The 18,675-nt window shown below is 33.8% G+C and overlaps 3 protein-coding genes across 3 annotated transcripts; 2 read left to right on the forward strand and 1 right to left on the reverse strand.

Annotated features, from left to right (window-relative positions):
• The first annotated feature begins 1,832 nt into the window (after positions 1 to 1,832).
• LOC143914482 (sodium channel protein Nach-like) lies at positions 1,833 to 7,180 on the forward strand. Its single transcript, XM_077434726.1, has 9 exons — positions 1,833 to 2,022; positions 2,087 to 2,281; positions 2,363 to 2,647; positions 4,526 to 4,613; positions 4,700 to 4,785; positions 4,864 to 5,063; positions 5,140 to 5,305; positions 5,375 to 5,472; positions 6,882 to 7,180. The coding sequence occupies exons 1-9, from the start codon at positions 1,922 to 1,924 to the stop codon at positions 7,115 to 7,117; spliced, it is 1,455 nt and encodes a 484-aa protein (XP_077290852.1). The 5' UTR covers positions 1,833 to 1,921; the 3' UTR covers positions 7,118 to 7,180.
• Positions 7,181 to 7,371: 191 nt separating this feature from the next.
• Vdup1 (arrestin family protein Vdup1) lies at positions 7,372 to 11,444 on the reverse strand. Its single transcript, XM_077437314.1, has 6 exons — positions 11,009 to 11,444; positions 9,419 to 9,535; positions 9,128 to 9,345; positions 8,864 to 9,046; positions 7,844 to 8,029; positions 7,372 to 7,758 (listed from the first exon to the last, which is right to left on the reverse strand). The coding sequence occupies exons 1-6, from the start codon at positions 11,127 to 11,129 to the stop codon at positions 7,591 to 7,593; spliced, it is 993 nt and encodes a 330-aa protein (XP_077293440.1). The 5' UTR covers positions 11,130 to 11,444; the 3' UTR covers positions 7,372 to 7,590.
• Positions 11,445 to 15,751: 4,307 nt separating this feature from the next.
• Positions 15,752 to 17,577, forward strand: LOC143916276 (uncharacterized). The gene is made up of 7 exons (XM_077437308.1): positions 15,752 to 16,021; positions 16,099 to 16,290; positions 16,365 to 16,526; positions 16,597 to 16,875; positions 16,967 to 17,104; positions 17,180 to 17,366; positions 17,438 to 17,577. The coding sequence occupies exons 1-7, from the start codon at positions 15,966 to 15,968 to the stop codon at positions 17,507 to 17,509; spliced, it is 1,086 nt and encodes a 361-aa protein (XP_077293434.1). The 5' UTR covers positions 15,752 to 15,965; the 3' UTR covers positions 17,510 to 17,577.
• The last annotated feature ends 1,098 nt before the right edge of the window (positions 17,578 to 18,675 follow it).

Raw genomic sequence — 18,675 nt, forward strand, 5'->3', positions numbered from 1 at the left:
TATGGACAAGAATTACCCCAAGGCGACACATATGGTTGGGCTAATTTTTGTACAAAAGTACAAACAATTTTTCAAATATAACAGTATATTGAATACAAATAGAGACATCTATGGACAATCAACAAAATTTTCATTTTGGTAGCATTTATAAGATTCAATGCTAAGAACTCGAATTTGCGAGAAACTGGGGGGGGAAGATGAGTATTTGGATTTACCCAGAAATTTGGCTGAGACTTGAACCCACGATTTTATCTACTGGTATGCAATAGGTCTACCAATGCACTATGCTGTGGTACAAGAATCGGCTTGTAACTTGGAAAATTAGCCATCATCGGATATCAGCAGTGGGACGATGCTTTTGCAAAACAATGGTTCAGAAGTGCCATGCTTTTTGGCTCTTTTGCTTTGGAAACTAATGGAGAGGTCGGTTCCCGGAAAAATGCACTGAATAACGGCGTAGTTACGAGAAGTCCTAATTTTCAAAGGCGCTCAAGAAGAACTTATGCAATTGAATTCCACAAAAAAAGGTTAGCACCCTCGAATAATATACAAATACCCTTTGACGCTTTTTTGTGGAATTCTATCACATTATTTCTCCTTGAGCATCTTTGAAAGTTTGGATGTCTCGAGTAGAGGTAGGATAGTCACAGTGCTATCCATTGTTGTAAATCCTTTGTAAAAAAGGTTCGGCAAACCTTTAACAATGCATTTACAACCTTTGAACAATACGCGGCACCTTCTGGGTCCGGTGACTAGTCTCGAGAGTGCATTTATCCAGTCACCGGAGAGGTCTATTGTTATTTAAAGAGCACCAAGCCAGCGCCGAAGTCTAGTCATTATATTGCATTTCAATCATTAGTGCACAATGGTCAAGTTAACACTAACCTATCTTGAGATAAAGAATTAATTCCATTCTTTTTTTTATAGCGGTCTATGATCTGGTTGAACTTCAGAGGTTCACTATGGCTTGAAGCGTGCCGCGTGCAGATGCTTTGTCTTTGTTTCCAGGACACGTGTTGACCTATTTTCGAGGCGCGTGCTTTATAGCTGTGGGGTCAACGCCAGGACGTCGTTCGTTTGAGAATGCGGGCATGTGCCACGCGTTAATGACTGCCACATGTAAACGATTTTCAGGCATGTGTTGCGGTCGCCTGTTAACATCACTGTTGGGTTTCGTTCGTTTTACGATCGAGCGATGAACTCTTTCTTCTGGAATGTTCGAAGGGGACGTTGCCCTCGAGTTATGCATGTTTGTACAGGATCGATGATGAGATCACTGGTTTTGATTCGCAATAGCACAAGTTGTGCTATATTCCTACAGAAAAAAAAACTGTAATTAATAAGGAAGAGCAAATAAGTAAAATTAGCCGTGTTTAAAACGGTCTACAAGCTCGTAATAATGCAAACCAATGTTAGGGTGTTTGTTTGGAGAAAATTTTGCCTATATAAAGTCAGTAAATTCGTTATAATCTCAGAACAATATTACATAATTATTCAAAAAAATTTTGGACTTCTTAGTGTATGTATGTAATTTATGATAAATCAATTATCCGATAATGAACTATATATAGTTTATTAAATGGTGTTAGCAACTGAGAAATATACATACGTCACGTAACCTTAGCTAATATGATTTGATAATAAGCACATTTAATTGTAATATTGTGAAAATATGTTATCCGTTACAAGTTACATAGGCATATAATAAAATTTCAAGGATTTCATAGATTCTATCTTTAAACACGATTATTATCGTTTGTAATATTCATAGAAAAGTATAAAAATCGATCAGCATTTGCATGCACAACTCCAGCACGTATTGCAATGAATTCATTATGAGACAGTTTGAAGTGGCAAATGACGTGTAGTTATTATTTCCATGTAATTCAATGAAAGGTGGAGTCTGTTTATCTAATTGAAAATGTTCCAACGACCCAAAGCAATAATAAAAGATTACCTTTTAAATTCTTCCTTTCACGGTCTGCGATTCATCGCCGATGATAAATTACACTGGACTGAGAGGTATCAAATACATTATTTAGTATGCATTTTAAGCTTTTATGTATGTAAAATAATACTCTTTAAGGTGTTTTTGGGTTGTTTGTGTGTTACTGAGTTGGTATGGTTCGAGTCTACTGATTTTGGCATCTTTTGATGCCTTTCAAAACAATGCCATATCATTCGTCATGGAAACCACATATAAGGATTGGGATACGAACTTTCCAGCAATTGCGGTATGCGAAACTGATAACGTTGAAAGAGTATATGAAATATCCGATTCGTATGTAGATATAATAGTATTTTTGAAAATATGCGCTTTCGTTCTTATTATAAGTGACATGAATATTTCACATGTACATAGGATCTGGACTCCCCAGCATGAAGTAGAGCTGGAAGAAGTGCTGAAGGAGTTGGCTTACTTTCGTGGTCTGACATTTTACACGCTTCAATATTGCAACAAGAAGGATGCAGACCCGTTGTGTCCGATGAATAATTTTAGTTTTTATGCCAATTTAGTCCGCAGCAATTGCAGGCAATCTATCGCTAATTGTAAATACAATGATAAAAAGTTTGATTGTTGCACATACTTTCACGAAATTGAAACCGATGTTGGCCGCTGTTACATTATAAACTCAGTCCAACATAAGTATGTATGCCGTTTTCAATCATCATATGACGGGCTGAAAACCAGACTGGTACATGTGACATTTTAAAAAAAATCTGGTTTAATTTAGTTTAGTTTACTTAAACCAGCTTTTTTTAAAAATGTCACTTGTACCAGTCTGGTTTTCAGCCCGTCATATATACAATATAATATCGAAATTCTGTGTATCTGCGATAACGCTCGCCGTATTATAATACTCGTTTATGATTCGACATAAATTTGGGTGTCATTTCAGCTTTTCCCCAAGATTTTCGATCAGTAAGGATTGACCTTCTAAAGGGGGGGGGGGGGGTTGGGGAAATTTGGTTTGTTAGTTTAGTATTTTAGTATTTTAATTCATAATAATACATTAAACAACGTGCAGTGCCGGCCTTACACCCAATGGCGCCCTTGGGCAATTTTTACTTAACATCCTTAAAAAATTATTTATTTTCTAAAAAAATGGATTTACCATCCTCCTTTTTCTGGGCTTGGGACCTTGCTACAGTTTCAGGCAGTGTCAGCAAAAGCATAGCAACCCAAATATTTGGATATGATTCTTTTAAATTATGCTGTTTTATAAAATGTAATACAATGAGTGGTTTAATTTTACCTTGAACTTTATTTGAAAGAAAGGCTTTTAAATTGATAAGTTCATTGGTAATAATATCAGATTTTGAATTTGCGGTGAGCTTAATTTGAAGATCGGCTCTCTCCAGTAGATGGTTTACAAAATACAAAAAGCCCCACATATTTGCATATTCGTTTAACTGTTCGAATCTAAGATATTTTTTTTAGGAATATACATAATTGTACGTAATCAGCTAGAATCTTCTAGCGATATATTGAAGCTGAAAATATATAAATAGTGTAAAAAATCTTCGGAGAATATCGAAAAAAGTTTGCGATGTTACAGAAGATTTGACAGCGTCATATAGCACAAGATATAAATTGTGGTTGCCACAGGGAAACGTTAATTATAATACAGAAGGGAATGCGCATTCACTCAATGAATAACATTTATCGAGTACAAATGTTTGAGTTTAGAAAGTAAAGGCGCCTTTGGTGCTCTAATCTAAAATTTTGTAGGGCCTTTGGCGCATCGAGTGGCGCCCTAACTTATTTGGCCCCTCAGCCCCCCCCCCCCCTAAAACCGGCACTGACAACGTGGATAGTCCCGTTCAAATGACGCCCCTGGCATAAAAACTCTCAACAAAATGTACGAATATAAAAACGAAAAAAAAAACTTCTATATATACTGTTTGCTACCAATGTTTCCTCAAGGGAAATAAGACTCTTGAGCATTTAGCGCCATCTATTGAAAATTTATTTAATTAATAAATGTTTCTATTGGTGTATAATATTTTTATATGTAGGTAGGTAGGTATCAGTGGCGTGCGGTGAAATTCTCTCTCTTTTTGTCGTACAGCCTTACTTAATGTGCACGGGCAGGATACAGGAGGAACAGCTTGTTCCTCTTGTATTCCGCTCGCGCACATTAAGTTAGGCTGTCCGACAAAAAGAGAGGGAATTTTACCGCACGCCGCTGGTAGGTATTTTTACCATTTTCTTTTCATATTATTAAACATATAAATATTAAATTAAATATTTGTAAAAAATTAGATCGTGTGCGGATCAAACACAGGATCGACACAGTTCTTTTAATTTTTTTATTTAATAACTTGACATGCCATAACCCATGCGATGATATTTCATCGGGCACAACACTAGTTATAATAATTACAAGTGGAAATTGCTATACACATTTATATATATTGTATATATTACTATACACATTTATATACATTTATATATATTGCTATACACATTTATATTTATATACATATTATAGTATTTAACAAAGCGGTTGATTGTTTGCAGGGCGAAAAATGCTCCCACTTATCCAATGATTAATAATAAGAATAATAAACTTGGATTACTTTCGATGGAAGTGTTGATACCGGGAACGGTATATATGATCTCGGCTTTAATTATTTTTATAGTAAGATTATATTGAATGCAATATGAACAAAATAATGGCCAATCTGTTTGTAGGTTTATACTATTGGGGAGGAAGAAGTTCCTACGTTGACATCACTACAATCAGATTATTTCCCAGTTGTAGAAAATATTCAGTATAGGTACTTTAATAAGCAAATTTCATTAAATAAATAATTTAATTAAAATCAACAAAAACCTTTTTCAAATGTAATATATAGGAGACACATTGCTATAAGAAATATAGAAAACGATCCTAACACTCGTGAAACTACACCGATACAGCGTAACTGCCGGTTTCAAGATGAAAACAACCTGGAAGTATATCCGTACTACTCATACAGCGCTTGTACTGTGCAATGTCGAAAAGATCACCAAAAAAAGTTTTGCAACTGCACGGATCACTTCATGCCGAACACAGGCACAATATTAATAAAAATAGTTCGTGCACAGATTCAAATGTACGATAATATTTTCACTAAACTGCATTATTTTAGAAGAACGTGACAAGTGTGGCTTAGTAGGACTCGTGTGCTTAAACCAGCACTATGCTCATCTTTCTGTGATGCGTCCAGAATGGGCAAGACGCAGCGGTCTCATTTGTCAGTGTCCTCCGTCGTGCACTGAAATTGACATCACCGTTATAAAAGACGACAAGAAATCGTAATTGTCCCGTATTTCTTCCAATAAACATAGTAAAATATTATTTTATGAATTTCATCACAATTTTAGACGAAATGCCAAATCAAGTTTGGTAGAAATTGAAATGGAGTATTTACCGACGGAGCGATTTAAAAGAAATGTTGTGCGTAGCCGCCTTGATCTTGTTGGTGAGTATTAGAGTAGAGTACATAAAATATTTCAAAACGTCTTTTCTCTATAAACAAATCTACCACATGTTAGCACAAAAGAAATTCAATATTACTCAGAATTACCAAAATATTAAATAACGCTTAAATGAGTCTATTCTTCCTGATAACTTCTTTTATCTAAATCCTCTCTAAAACACTGAAAATGTAACATTAATGTAATATATTCACATTAAATTCTGAGACATTTCTTCACTTCCATTTAAATCGGGATTCCTAACACATGGACTATTTACAATACAATGATTACACTGAGCAACAAAAAATCACGTTTTTGAGTTACCAGAGTAGAGACTAACTAATCTCTACTAAAATTGACCCACTGAATTCGAATATGATAATGATTTTTGTTGTTTGTGTCTCCTTTACGAGATATGAGGGTTTAAAAAAATGCGCAATTTTTACAGTTTTTTGGCTTTTGCGGTCTTTAATTCAAAATCTAGTATTGCTGTGCTCAAAGTGAGTAATGGAATCAATAGTCAGATATTTTTTCTATTGATTGTGATTTTTTATTGTTTTAAAATACTTATAATTAATTTTCTAGCGAATTTTAAAAGTCAAAAAAATATTTTTTTTTTACGGATTTTTTCTATGTGCTATTTTGCATTTGTTTGGTCAGTTTTTTATTTCACCACGTTTATATGGATTGGTTTTATATCTCCATATTTTTTATTTTTATCTAAATGTACTAACTCGAGCGGTAATTGCTAAGAAAGACTTTCGTTCAGTTTCCGTGAGCTCACACTAGAAGCGTGTAATCTCGTAAAGGAGACCCAAACAACAAAAATTATTAACATATTCGAATTCGGTGGGTCAAACTTAGTAAAGATTGGTTAGTCTCCGCTCTGGTATTTTTTTTTTTGTTGCTCAGTGTTATTATTCTATATATTGAATAAGAACATTAATAAACAGTATTGTACATAGTACTTGACAAGACAACACATATGTGATATTGAGCAGATTTCCAGTAATAAATAATCGATTTCGAATTTTTGTTTTCATTGTAACTACATATGTACATAGTGTTGAAAATTTAAATTCATATACATAGATATGTATGTTACAAAGAGGATTAAAACTTCCGTAGCTTTCTTTAAAATATAAAATAGGCTTTTTGAGCTAAACTCAAATTGTTATACTAATTTTTTGTCTAAATCAAAGTAAAGGAAATGCTAGACTTCAGTTTAAAGTTAGCTGAATCAAACATAATGAGTTGATTTTTTCCAATAACTGATCACGGACCACTTGAAATGTTTCCACAATAGCCCAAGGCGTTTATAGCTAAGAACCTCCCCCCCCCCCCCCCGATTTAAATAGCTTATTTATAATTAAATTATTACTATACTAAATAATAATTATATTTAATTTAGTTTCCACTGGTGGTACAACTGGACTTTTCGTCGGTGCAAGTTTATTAAGTTTCGTCGAACTAATCTATTATTTGGGATTTAGATACTATGGAACAGTTTATGCCGAAAAGAATAGAAAGAAACTTGAAATGAATAAAATCGAAAATAATACAAATGCACCAACTATACAACATATAACAGTAGATATAAAACGCACTCGCAGTGAGTTACATAGTCAAAATGAATTTAAACACTAGAAAAACTTCTTAAGTATTATTTATTCGTAAAGATTTAATCCGATTACAAATTTTTCAATTTTTAATATGATTTTTTTTCATACATATATACATATATAAAATTAAATACTTAAATGCATTATCAAATGTCAATATTTATATTATTTAAATTAATATGGCTTTTTGCTTTTAAAGTTAACTTATCAATCGATACATATAATAAGTTTCTAATAAATCAAAATATATTTCTCATTAGTACAAAATAAAAAGTAAATACGTCGCAACGCATTTAATCATTGCATATAATCACAATTTAAAATTAGATGTTAACTAACATTCGCTTTTTCATTACATTTCTTTTCACTCCAATATCAAAAAAGAAAAAATACATATTAATATTATTAAAAATGTGTGACTAATTTCATTTCATCCTTTTTTTTATGCTATCTATAATTCTTGTGTTAATTATATAATTATTTTTATTTAGAATTATGTCAGTGTACAACTTGGTCATGCAACCAAGGTCTAAATATTGGTAATGTGCTTGGATAATGAGTTTCGGGCTTCAACGTATCATCACCATCCCTGAGCGGATACGTCGCTAACATGATGGGCAATTGCAATTTAACTTCTTTCTCCAAACTTTTCGGCTCAATTATAAACTGTAAAAAAATTATAAATTCGTGTAATTATATTATCAAGGTCAATAACATACTTCCTGACATCAATTGCATTAACGGTACTTACATAAACATCGTATTGGATTTTAATGAGATGACATCCTCTCAAGTTGGTCGGAGGCAATGGTGGCACGTACAATAACTCGTTAATCCATTTGTCTTCTTCTCCAGGACGAATTTTACCCCTAGATAAGCCAGCTAATTCTCTCCTCTCCGTTTGAATTACCTTACCGCGTGCCATGTACTGAATCGTCTGTAATGAAAATGTTAAATTATGTATAACCACTCCCAATAGTATTAAGTATTATACAGTGGCGTAGCTACCGCGCCCGCAGACCCCGCAATGCGGGGGGGGCGCCACAAAGCGGCACGCCTTTTTCATTGATTTTTTAATTTGTTCTGTAATTTTTTTGTAATATATTTTTTTAAAACCTGTCTTATATTTCAATCTATTTGCATCTCGTTTTATTGTATGTCAAAATATAATAATGTACATACATTATTATATTTTTAAATCATCCTCATTGTGTTTAATATTTGTTTATTTGTTTAATACACAAGTATACCACAGTGTCTTCACAGGTCACTCCAATATGACACTGTGGCCAGAAAATGTAATTGATCTATGCCAATAGGGCTGGAAGACTGCCTTCTTTTTCCATCTTTTGAACGTCAGTGCCATTTTTCAACCTATTTGCTGAGAATTCTCTCTTATTCTTGTATATATTTTTTCAATGTGTTAAAACAGTAAAACAAAATTATATGAGGTGGAAAAACTAATAAAATTTACAAATTTATAAATTTTTCGCTATCAACATTAACAGGTGGGAAGTTTTTAAGAAAGATTCACCATCAGTTACTTTATGTTTAAACAGATTGTGCACTGCTTGTTGGTCGTCCAGATAAGACTATTAATGCACTTCGATATATACATAAAAAAAACGTATGAATTATTAATTTGGAAAGTTATTTTGCTGTAAGGAAATAATATGAATATATGGGGGGGGGACGCCTTAAAATATTTTGCGGGGGGGCACCTGGAATTCACGCTACGCCACTGGTATTATTTCATGAAACGTTTAACAACCTCAGTTAAAGCAGCTCGGGTACTTTTCACAGTAGTTCGACTTGTATTTATGACTGTTGCTGTAATAGCTATGCTCTCCCCTGGCACATACCCTCCTCTATCCAAAGCGACTCTGCATATTAGAGGTCCAGCTCCAACACAATTCATACCTAAGCGATGTTCGACTTCACATCGGAAAGCTTGCTAAAATTATATATTGTGACAGTCAGTTTGATGAAATTAAATATAATCAATTGTACAATGTTTAAACGATTTTTTTTCAACCGATAATATGGGAGGTTCGAGATTTAAATCTATTGGATTCATGACAATAAAAACTTGTTGGTTTTTATGCGTCAAGCCATTCGGTTCCCTCAAAGCAGCTTTGCAAAAATATTGTACCCAACCATGCTTTCCCAAAAACGTGGATGGTAAACCAGGCGGTAGGCCCAATTTAAATGGAAAGCTGTGTATTCCTGGAGATAGCACTGACGCTCCTTGTCCTAAAAAAGTTTACAAGAATATTTGAAGCAAATGTATTTTTTTATATTTTATTTAATATTGAATCATTCATACCTGGCTCTCCAAGTAATCTCATACGGAAGTCGATATAGTTTTCTTTATCATATATTCGTTCTGCTCTTGCTGTTCTTACACGAACTACGCCTTCACCGACGACATGGAAATGAAGTCCTGAAAACAGACATTCCTTCTCATTTCGTTGAAATGCTTGATATGTTTCATTTTCATAATTTTTTAATTAAAACTTTGTATGTCACTTAATAATCCAATGTTTTATATCATTCTAATAGATAAATATAACCATTAATTCCATATAAAATAAATATATGTATTTGTTTGGAATTATATAACGCATATAACCTTTAGAGTAATTTATTCAGTTTACATTGTTTGGATGAGGCCACTCGTTCTCATTAAAATGCAACATAATAACCATCATATAATAAATAATCAACCAACACAATCGTACACTGAACACACCTACTTTCTCATATTTTGTATTTAATAGTGGAATTCAGCAACGTAATAGTAAAAAGTAAAAGCGACTGCATTTTATATTGATTTTCTTATTAAGAAAAAATATATGCTATTAGCATTATCGTAGACAGAAAGCGAAAATAGTAAATACACTATGATTTAACATATGAATATCATATCAACATAAATAGACATGTATACAACGAAATTACATGAGAGTATGGTAAAATAAATCCACCGTGATGGTTCAATTTTAAAAGCTGAAAACTTCACTATATTGTCATAGAGACTGCCAAGATTTATGTGATAAATATAATTTATCTTCTGTTGAAATTTGCTTTGTTCATCCAACAAATTTTGGACCAATGTCCTTTGTTACTTTTTTACTTTACTCGAAAAATACTAAAATAAATTATCGAAAAATACTAAAATAATATTCTTTGCCTTTTGACATCTTCCCACATGACCACAGCTAACAATAAAAATGTTTGTTGAATTAAAAAAATGTATTTAAAAAAAAAACGGAAATTTTGCAGTTGTTGATCAATATAAACAATATTAATATTGCCCATTGAATTACGCTAAAATATAAGAACCCTGTGACATCACTAATAAATATAATTTTTCCTTGTCAATCAGAATTAAATGTATTGTTCTACATATAACTATACTGTTGCTAACGTTTTTGTTATTTTTACATATGATTCATTTTTTATTTTACAAATACGGCAAAGAAATTATCTTCTTATATAGATGTATTATTTGAGACCAATTTTAATATCAACATTTCCACAAATGTGGGTTTCACACTTAGCCGCTCGTTGCAGTCACTGAACAATTTTCATTTCACCACAGTTTTTCAATCACCATGTGACACTGTATTTCTCCTCAAAATGGTGTTAAATGAAACTAAGTAAAAATAAAAACAACACATCAATTGAGAACTTCACTCAACGAAGATGCTCAAAGCAAACTATTACAACACACATTCGACGGATTGCTTAATTGACATACGATAATCATTGCGAACACATGTGCAAATCGCATTGACTGGCACCGAACCGGTTAACGAATGAGATCACGTCCTCGCACGCGCACATATTATAAACGAACGCTCAACAGAGTTCCATCGTACTCGTACTCGTATATGCAAATCGGCGTACGAACCAAGTGCAGGTGTGTCGTCTTGGAGCTCGACCAGCACCTTCCCAGACAGGAACTGTCCCGGGAAATACAGCAATGAGGTGTTGTCGAAAAGGATCAGGAACTTGAGCAGCTTCCGAGGCATTTCGAGGTCGTTTGAGGTCTGTCAAAGGTAGAACAGAGCGGTTACGAGCAGTCTGTGAGTCTGTGACTGTTGCCCAATAGTTTCATGTTGCTCAATAGTGCGACCGGCTGGTTGGACAAGTAGTCAGCGGCTACGAGTAGTCAGAAACGGGGAAATGGGGCGTGATGATGTCGGTGACGGATGACGACCAGCTGGTGGATGCCTCATCGAGGTTCTGTCGATTTAGCCGAAGCCGAAGCCAAAGCCAAAGCCAAAGCATTGAGGAAAGAGCTAAAGAAGGCCGTGGGAGTGCGGGAGGAGGGCCGCCCACCTCTCATTCATATTACATACACGCGCTTTCTTTCAGAAGTCTATGCACAATACCAATTTTTTTTTATATACATAATATATATAAAAACGGGCGCAATGTATGTGGGCATGTTTGTGGCGGACGCGTAGACAAGTAAAGAAATCAAAATAAAAAACAAATTTTAGAATACCAAGCGTATACGTTATGTATAGAGATGTGGCGTGTCGAGAAGACGCGGGGAAGTGGGGAGTGTGTAGCGTCTGAGATGTGCTCCTGATATTGAGCACTCGCGTTGAAATGAGTGACGTCAGCGTCAGATACGCTGCGTGGGAGTGTACACACATCCACGAAGACACACACATTCATTCATCATTTCGACGCAAGCGAACGTACACGCGTTTAATTGGCGCTCAACTTTTTACGATAAATACGCGCGCGCGCCTATAAATTACCCTACACTATATTTATATATAACAAAACTTTTTTTTTAATTCTTATTTTTTTTTCAATTTTAATTTTTGTTTTTAATTCGTGTGTCAATTCCTTTCCTAAGCCACCCGTTGAAATCAACGGGCACAACACTGGTTCTTGATTGATGGAGTTTTTGGGTGTCAGATATTCCGTGATCGAGATTTTAGTGACGTGCGCGAGATCGCGCGAGATCCTAAACAACACCGTCGTTTCAATCTAATGACGCCACAGCCATTGAACCTTTTCGATGGTTTTGGAAAAGGTTCAATGGTTAATTTTATATGTAGATTTTTTTCTACGTAAAATAAATCGTGTGGTCTCGTATCGAATCATACTTGCATGCCTAATAGGTACTACATTTAAAAAAAAAATGCGCTATTTTATATTATATTGTTACGTACACCGCCGAGTAAGTGCTATCAGATTAGGCCGAGTAGCATCCCAGAGACTGTGTGATCATTATAATTGGTTTCGGGGATTATATCCAGGCTTAAATAAAAGTCGGCTAACAATGAGATACCCCCGAATGCACTTAGCGTGGGTAGCGGTAACTCGGTCGCATTCCGGTAGAGTTTTCAGAACCCACAGCGATAGCGTGGGACTGACTTCCGTGGCACATCTAGTACGTGACCATAACGGGTTTGGTGCAAACGATCGAAAAGCGCCAGACAGATTAACTGGATGGCTGCTTTAAACGCAATTCTCGACTTCACGAATGAAAAATTGCACATCAGATGACGAGTAACCTTTCGATGTGCTCAGATGCAATTATTAAAATGGTAATTATTAAAATTGAGTTGGATCTTTCTGGCAAGTTTTAATAATTTAATAAGGAAAAATTCGGAACTAAAGTATCAGAAGCACATAACGTATACAGGGTAGGTATGTCGGGACTTCGGGTAGATTTCGCTTAGTGTAAGTGCGAGCAGTGCGCACGCATAAGGTACACGTGTCGTTATCTGTGGTTCAGTCTGTCTGGCGCTTTTCGATCGTTTTCACCGCATCGGACCATAACGATAGGTAAACAAACCAGACGTCGAAGATGTCCTGAGAGACCTTTTCCTTAATAAGGAGGAACTTATGCGATATCAAGACATTCTGGACGGAACACTGCTAGTGTGTGTATCTCCTTAATCACCAATAAATGCTGTGAAACGACTTTGACCTTTTACTTGGATCCTCCACCCACCCCTACGCAACAATATTATAAAATGCGTTATTTTATATTTTATTATTCTACCAGCGGAAACCTATAATTGATATTTTGAATTAGGTCATCGACTTTAGATAGTCTAATTAATATTATGTATTAGATGTATTATGAGCATTTATAAGGATTGTAAATAGGTTTTTGAGCTTTTTTTCCTATTATGCTGTAGATTAACATTCGAATAATATAATAGTATAATACTATGATTACTAAAAAAATTAAATTAAATTGTAAAATAGAAAATGATCAGTAGATCAGTAGCTATTAAAATAGATATAAGATGTATTGTGAACATAATTTCGTAATAATAAAAAGCATTTAAAAATCAAAAATATTTTGAAATGTAATATATTATTCGTCTGTTTTGATTTAAGACTGTTGGTTTTCCTTTTATAATAAAATAAATAAATAATAAAAATATCAAATCTGAAAATGAATAAAAATCAAATTGTCCAAGTCACTGACTTCTCATAAAACCAGACTGTATTGGTGGCCACGGTAGGTATGCCATCTTACATCACCTGTACACTTTTGTTTTCTTTTGCTGCCAATTCGAGGCGTTGTTCATCTTATTATGAAAAAAAGAGCAAAACAAACAAAAGCAACAACTTTCCATTGAACATCTTCACTATTATTTAATAAGCCTTTGTGTTCGGTGCGTGTGCGCGAGAATAGCGTATTTGACTATTTACAAGAAAATATGAAGGATATTATGTGGGTGATCAGGGTCGCTACCCAATACCAAATAAGGAATTCCTTAGTATGCTGTTTCTCAATTTAGATAACGCATTTTGAATTGGCACGAGCTATATTGTGACAAAAGGCGTCTTTGGAATGTAATACACAATAGCCATTATAATATTATATAACAATATTTATAACAAAGAAAAAACGTGTAAACAAATTGTTAATAAAATAAATTATATCAAAAACTGTCTATCAACAGTTATTTCACTATATTTTGAATATAAAATATTTTAATGTGTAATAGACTAATACCTAGATTGTTAATTAATTAATTAATGAAATAAACATGTATAACAGAAATCATATCAATCGGATGATTTATAATAGTTGGGTAGACAAATTTTAAAGTAAATAACACTAACGGTAACCTTGTGTCCCTACAATGGTGATTTTGTTTACTAATACTCAATGACCAATAAATTTTACTTTTAGCTTTAAAATTCAACTAACTTTTGTCTCTCTCTTATAATACAGCAACCAACATATTTTTATAAGATGGGGCTTATGCTGGCAGAAAGAAACCTTTTCACAAGGAAAAGAAAGAAGAAACTAGATAAAGGCAGGAAAAACTGTCGATCCTAGTAAACACAACTAACAAATCGTGTAAATATACATATAACAGATTCCTCGTTATTTTATAGAACCCTAAACCTTGCATTAAAACATCGATTGGTTATTTAATGGTATTTCATTATGTATGTAAATTAAGTTTATTATTATATATTTATACGTATGTAATACAGTTATACAACTTCGTAATATTAACTATGTAGAATCCTTTTCCTGACTTCACTGTTGTACTTCTCGTGCTTCGAGATTATCAATTCCTTCATTTAGTCTTTCCAACAAATAAGTGATACATTGCCCACAATGATTACTTTTTAATTAACATCACCTATGTTAACAAGTTTCTTTTATGTTTCACTTCGCAAACGATTGTTTATTACATAAATCAAAAGTGTTGGCTTATGTCGCATTAAAGGACCAATAGATAGGGAAAAAACAAAAACACAGTAAAAGAAAAGCTGAAGTAGATTAAAAGAAAATCCAGAGGTTGATATTTTTCAGTAGTAATAAGAGATACTACTATAGACAAATAAAAATTACATTGATAAAAACTTCAGAAGCTTAAAGTTCAAAAATAAAAGCCCTGTGAAATTATTGAAAACCTTTTATGCCCTCTTAGGTTCTTCTTTATTCAATATCTATGTATGCAGATGGCACTAAATAGTTGAAATGGTGGTGTATCTATAGGGGGAAAGAAACTGCCCAATCAATGTTTCAATTTTGAAAAAATTGCATATTAAATATCGTCTCTCAAAAATATTTTTACGATGAATTATCCAGTTTTTTTGTACACGTGGCTAGAAGAGACGACAGCAGCCTGGAAAAGCTTGTTGTGGTTGGTGTCGTAGGGGGAAAAGAGGACGAGGAAGATGTCTTATACGGTGGACTGATCAAATAAGATCGGCTCTTGGCTGTTCTGTCATCGACGCACTACGAAATTCTGTTTCCAGATAAGATTGGAGAAGAGACGTTAACCACACCCCAGCTTATGGAGGTCACGATCGTTAGTATTGAAGGAACGACTATGAAGAAGCTTCTTCTATTCGCTGCTAACTGATGGCACTGTATTGGTGTATAAGCGGCCACTAGTCAACAACTAAATATGATGGTAAACGGATTATTCCGCAAAAAGCATTCTCGCGGACGTCACTAAAATCTCGATCACGGAATATCTGGCACTCGAGTTCTCGTTAGTACAATATTTCGAATGGGTGGTTTTCGATTGATGGAGTTTTTGGGTGCCAGATATTTCGTGATCGAGATTTTAGTGATGTGCGCGAGATCGCTTTTTGCGGAATAATCACCGAACCCTTAATATTATAGGCTGGCAATAAAGTTCATTATAAATTGTGCTTGCAACACCGTCATTTGACGTTTGCTACTGTCAAATATCGATAAATATAACCTTACTTTTAGTTTCTATTTGTATTATATCTATGATATTTCCATATTTTAATGAAATTGATGTTTAAAAATCAAATTAATTTTTACAATCGTATTATATAATTGCTAATTTTTATTTAAACTAAATCCTCTTAACATTCCCGCCAAAATGTCTTCAGTTGTTGGTCAATGCATGCAAATGTGTCCACAAGAAGAATTAATTTTGTAAGATTGTACAAACTTGATTTTATTTTTCTATTCCAATAAATTTATTAAAGTACACAACTTTTGTGAAAATAAAGGAGAGAAAGAGAAAGACTACTTCACCCCTTAGAAATGCTACCCGGTACTGAAAAACACAAAATTCCAACAGCAGATCGTACTAGAACTATCAAATGCTATAGCCGCTCTGCTGCCGGTGTAAATTTAACCCGTCCAGACCAACTAAGACCGCCGTCAATCCTTCACAAGACTGTCGAACATATTATATCCAAGTGAGTTACATTACTATTGGATTGGACTATGCTATAAAATATGAACGTTTCTTTATTTTTTTATTTTCATTTAGCACGGTCAACGATGATCGATTCACATTGACCTGCAGATACGATTTCATATGCGACAGATTCAGAGCTATAAGTCAAGATATGATTATACAGCGCGTATCAGCACACTATTGCATACAAATATATGAACCTATCGTGAAATTTTACGTTTTGTTTGGTTACAGGTGTTTCTTTTTTCAACGTTTTAATGAACGTATCGGTACTTTTATATTAACTATGTTTTTAATACTTCAGACTGTGCGAAGAAGATATATCGAAATATGATCCGACACTTCACAAGAAATCGTTCATGGAATATTTAAAGCGTTTGCTCGTATGCTACGACGAAGTTGAGATGAACTCTAGCTCAATCTATTCTAAAATGTTTTACAAAATGGAAACATTACAAATATCAAAAAACGTTCACAGTGAGGAAAATGCAAATAGACCTTTATTGGAAACTATATACTTAATGAGCAATATTGGTGATACTAATACTTTATTACGATACTTAAGTCTTCCTCAAAAATATCAGTATGTTTGCATAATGTTTTTTTTTTATGTCTGGTTTTAAAATTTAAAACGTATGTATGAACAAAATTGATTTATTTATCTTTCTTTTCAGAACATCTTTGGTCAATTTAGCGTTTCAATTATCTTTGAGTCATGTAAAAGGAAATTTTGTTCAAGTATGCAATGCGCTACCCAAATTACACGTTCTGGCTTTATGTACTGTGTATCTGCAATTACCATCAATAAGAAAGTCAGTGACGATGAATCATTCAATCCATTATAATACAATACTATTTTTATATTTATTTTCCTGTCTGTACTTTAGATCTGCTTTGAAAATTATGAACGTAGCATTCCATAGTAAAAATTTAACGTATCCGATGGAAAATTTAAAAACAATTCTTCTATACGATACCATCAATGATTTACATAATGATTGTAAATTGTGCGGCATAAAATGCATCAACAACGTCATCAATTTTGATAAAAATGCTTTCATTGACAATTCTGTAGTAAGTATTTCATACATATGTAGTTTTATGTCTTATTTATTAATATGATTTTTAAATTGTTTAATTTACAGGTCAAGATAAAAAGGTCGCAAATTATAGAAGAGAAATTAAAAGAAAGGAACATTCACGAATTGTTACTTTAATAATCGATTAGTGAATTGAAAATTTATACGAGAAAGTGTGAAAGCTTGTAATAAAAAGTTTATATTTATTTTGTTTTTATTTTATTATTGTAATTAACAGATAAAAAATAATAACAAATTATTGACAATGTGATCTGACAAGTTACCCCAATGCGTCGCAATAGTCTTACAAAACAAATAAATAAATTATCAATCATTTATCTAATTTGAATAGACTTGTGGCGGCTCTACGACATGGTCGAGTTCCGGTCACCATCCTGTGAGTTAAGACTAACTCAGCCATGTTGGTTTGTTGCTACTTCCTTCCCGACCGTCACATTAAATAGTCGTGTCTTAAAAATTTCGTCGTTTCACTCCATACGCCTCCCATAGACTTGTTTTGAATGTCATGAAACTGACCAGTTCATCAACCCAACAATCAAACGGGTCTAAATGCTTCTCTTAAGGATTTAAAACAAAAGTAAACGTTCTCGCAACAATAGGTAAGAAAAGTTGATGATGTCGCAAAGCTCTGCCACACTCAAGAGTTCAAAATTTTAGCTCCGATAAAATCGAGAGGTTGTCAGCACTTACATTTAAAACTCCAAAGAAGTATTTGCAAATGCCAACAATCCTTCTCGAAGATAGTGAGTCAAAGACTAAGATACATTTTAAAAATCTCTTCCACCTCGGTGAGCGCAGATTATCGGATATTATTTTAACATATTTATCTGGTAACCTGCGCTCATCATTACTTTCTTAATTTGAATGTGATGTATGAGTGGAATCTTAATCTACTCTTTTCCATTTGGGCCTCGCAGGGATGTTTTGTATTTGTAGCTTGTTCTTATTTATCGGAACAGGCTGCAGGTGCAAGACATTCCATTATTTGTATTTTTTATTTTAAATTTTAATTACTATAAAGTTTCTTGTGATTGTGTTAAATGCTGTATTATTTTTTTACTTTTCTTTTTTTTTTAATTTTTAGTATCTTAATTTTTTTTGAAATGTGAACCGGTCGCTCTAGATCGGTCACACGTGATCACCCGTCATACTAAAACTGGTCACACCCTAAAACCTGTCAACCAGTTTTAGTGTGACGGGTGATCACGTGTGACCGATCTAGAGCGACCGGTTGTCCTGTGACTGGTTCACATATGACTAGTAGTCCGTTTACCGGTCTCACG

Source organism: Arctopsyche grandis, chromosome 1 (assembly GCF_051622035.1).
Source record: "Arctopsyche grandis isolate Sample6627 chromosome 1, ASM5162203v2, whole genome shotgun sequence".
Classification (NCBI taxonomy): Eukaryota; Metazoa; Arthropoda; class Insecta; order Trichoptera; family Hydropsychidae; genus Arctopsyche; species Arctopsyche grandis.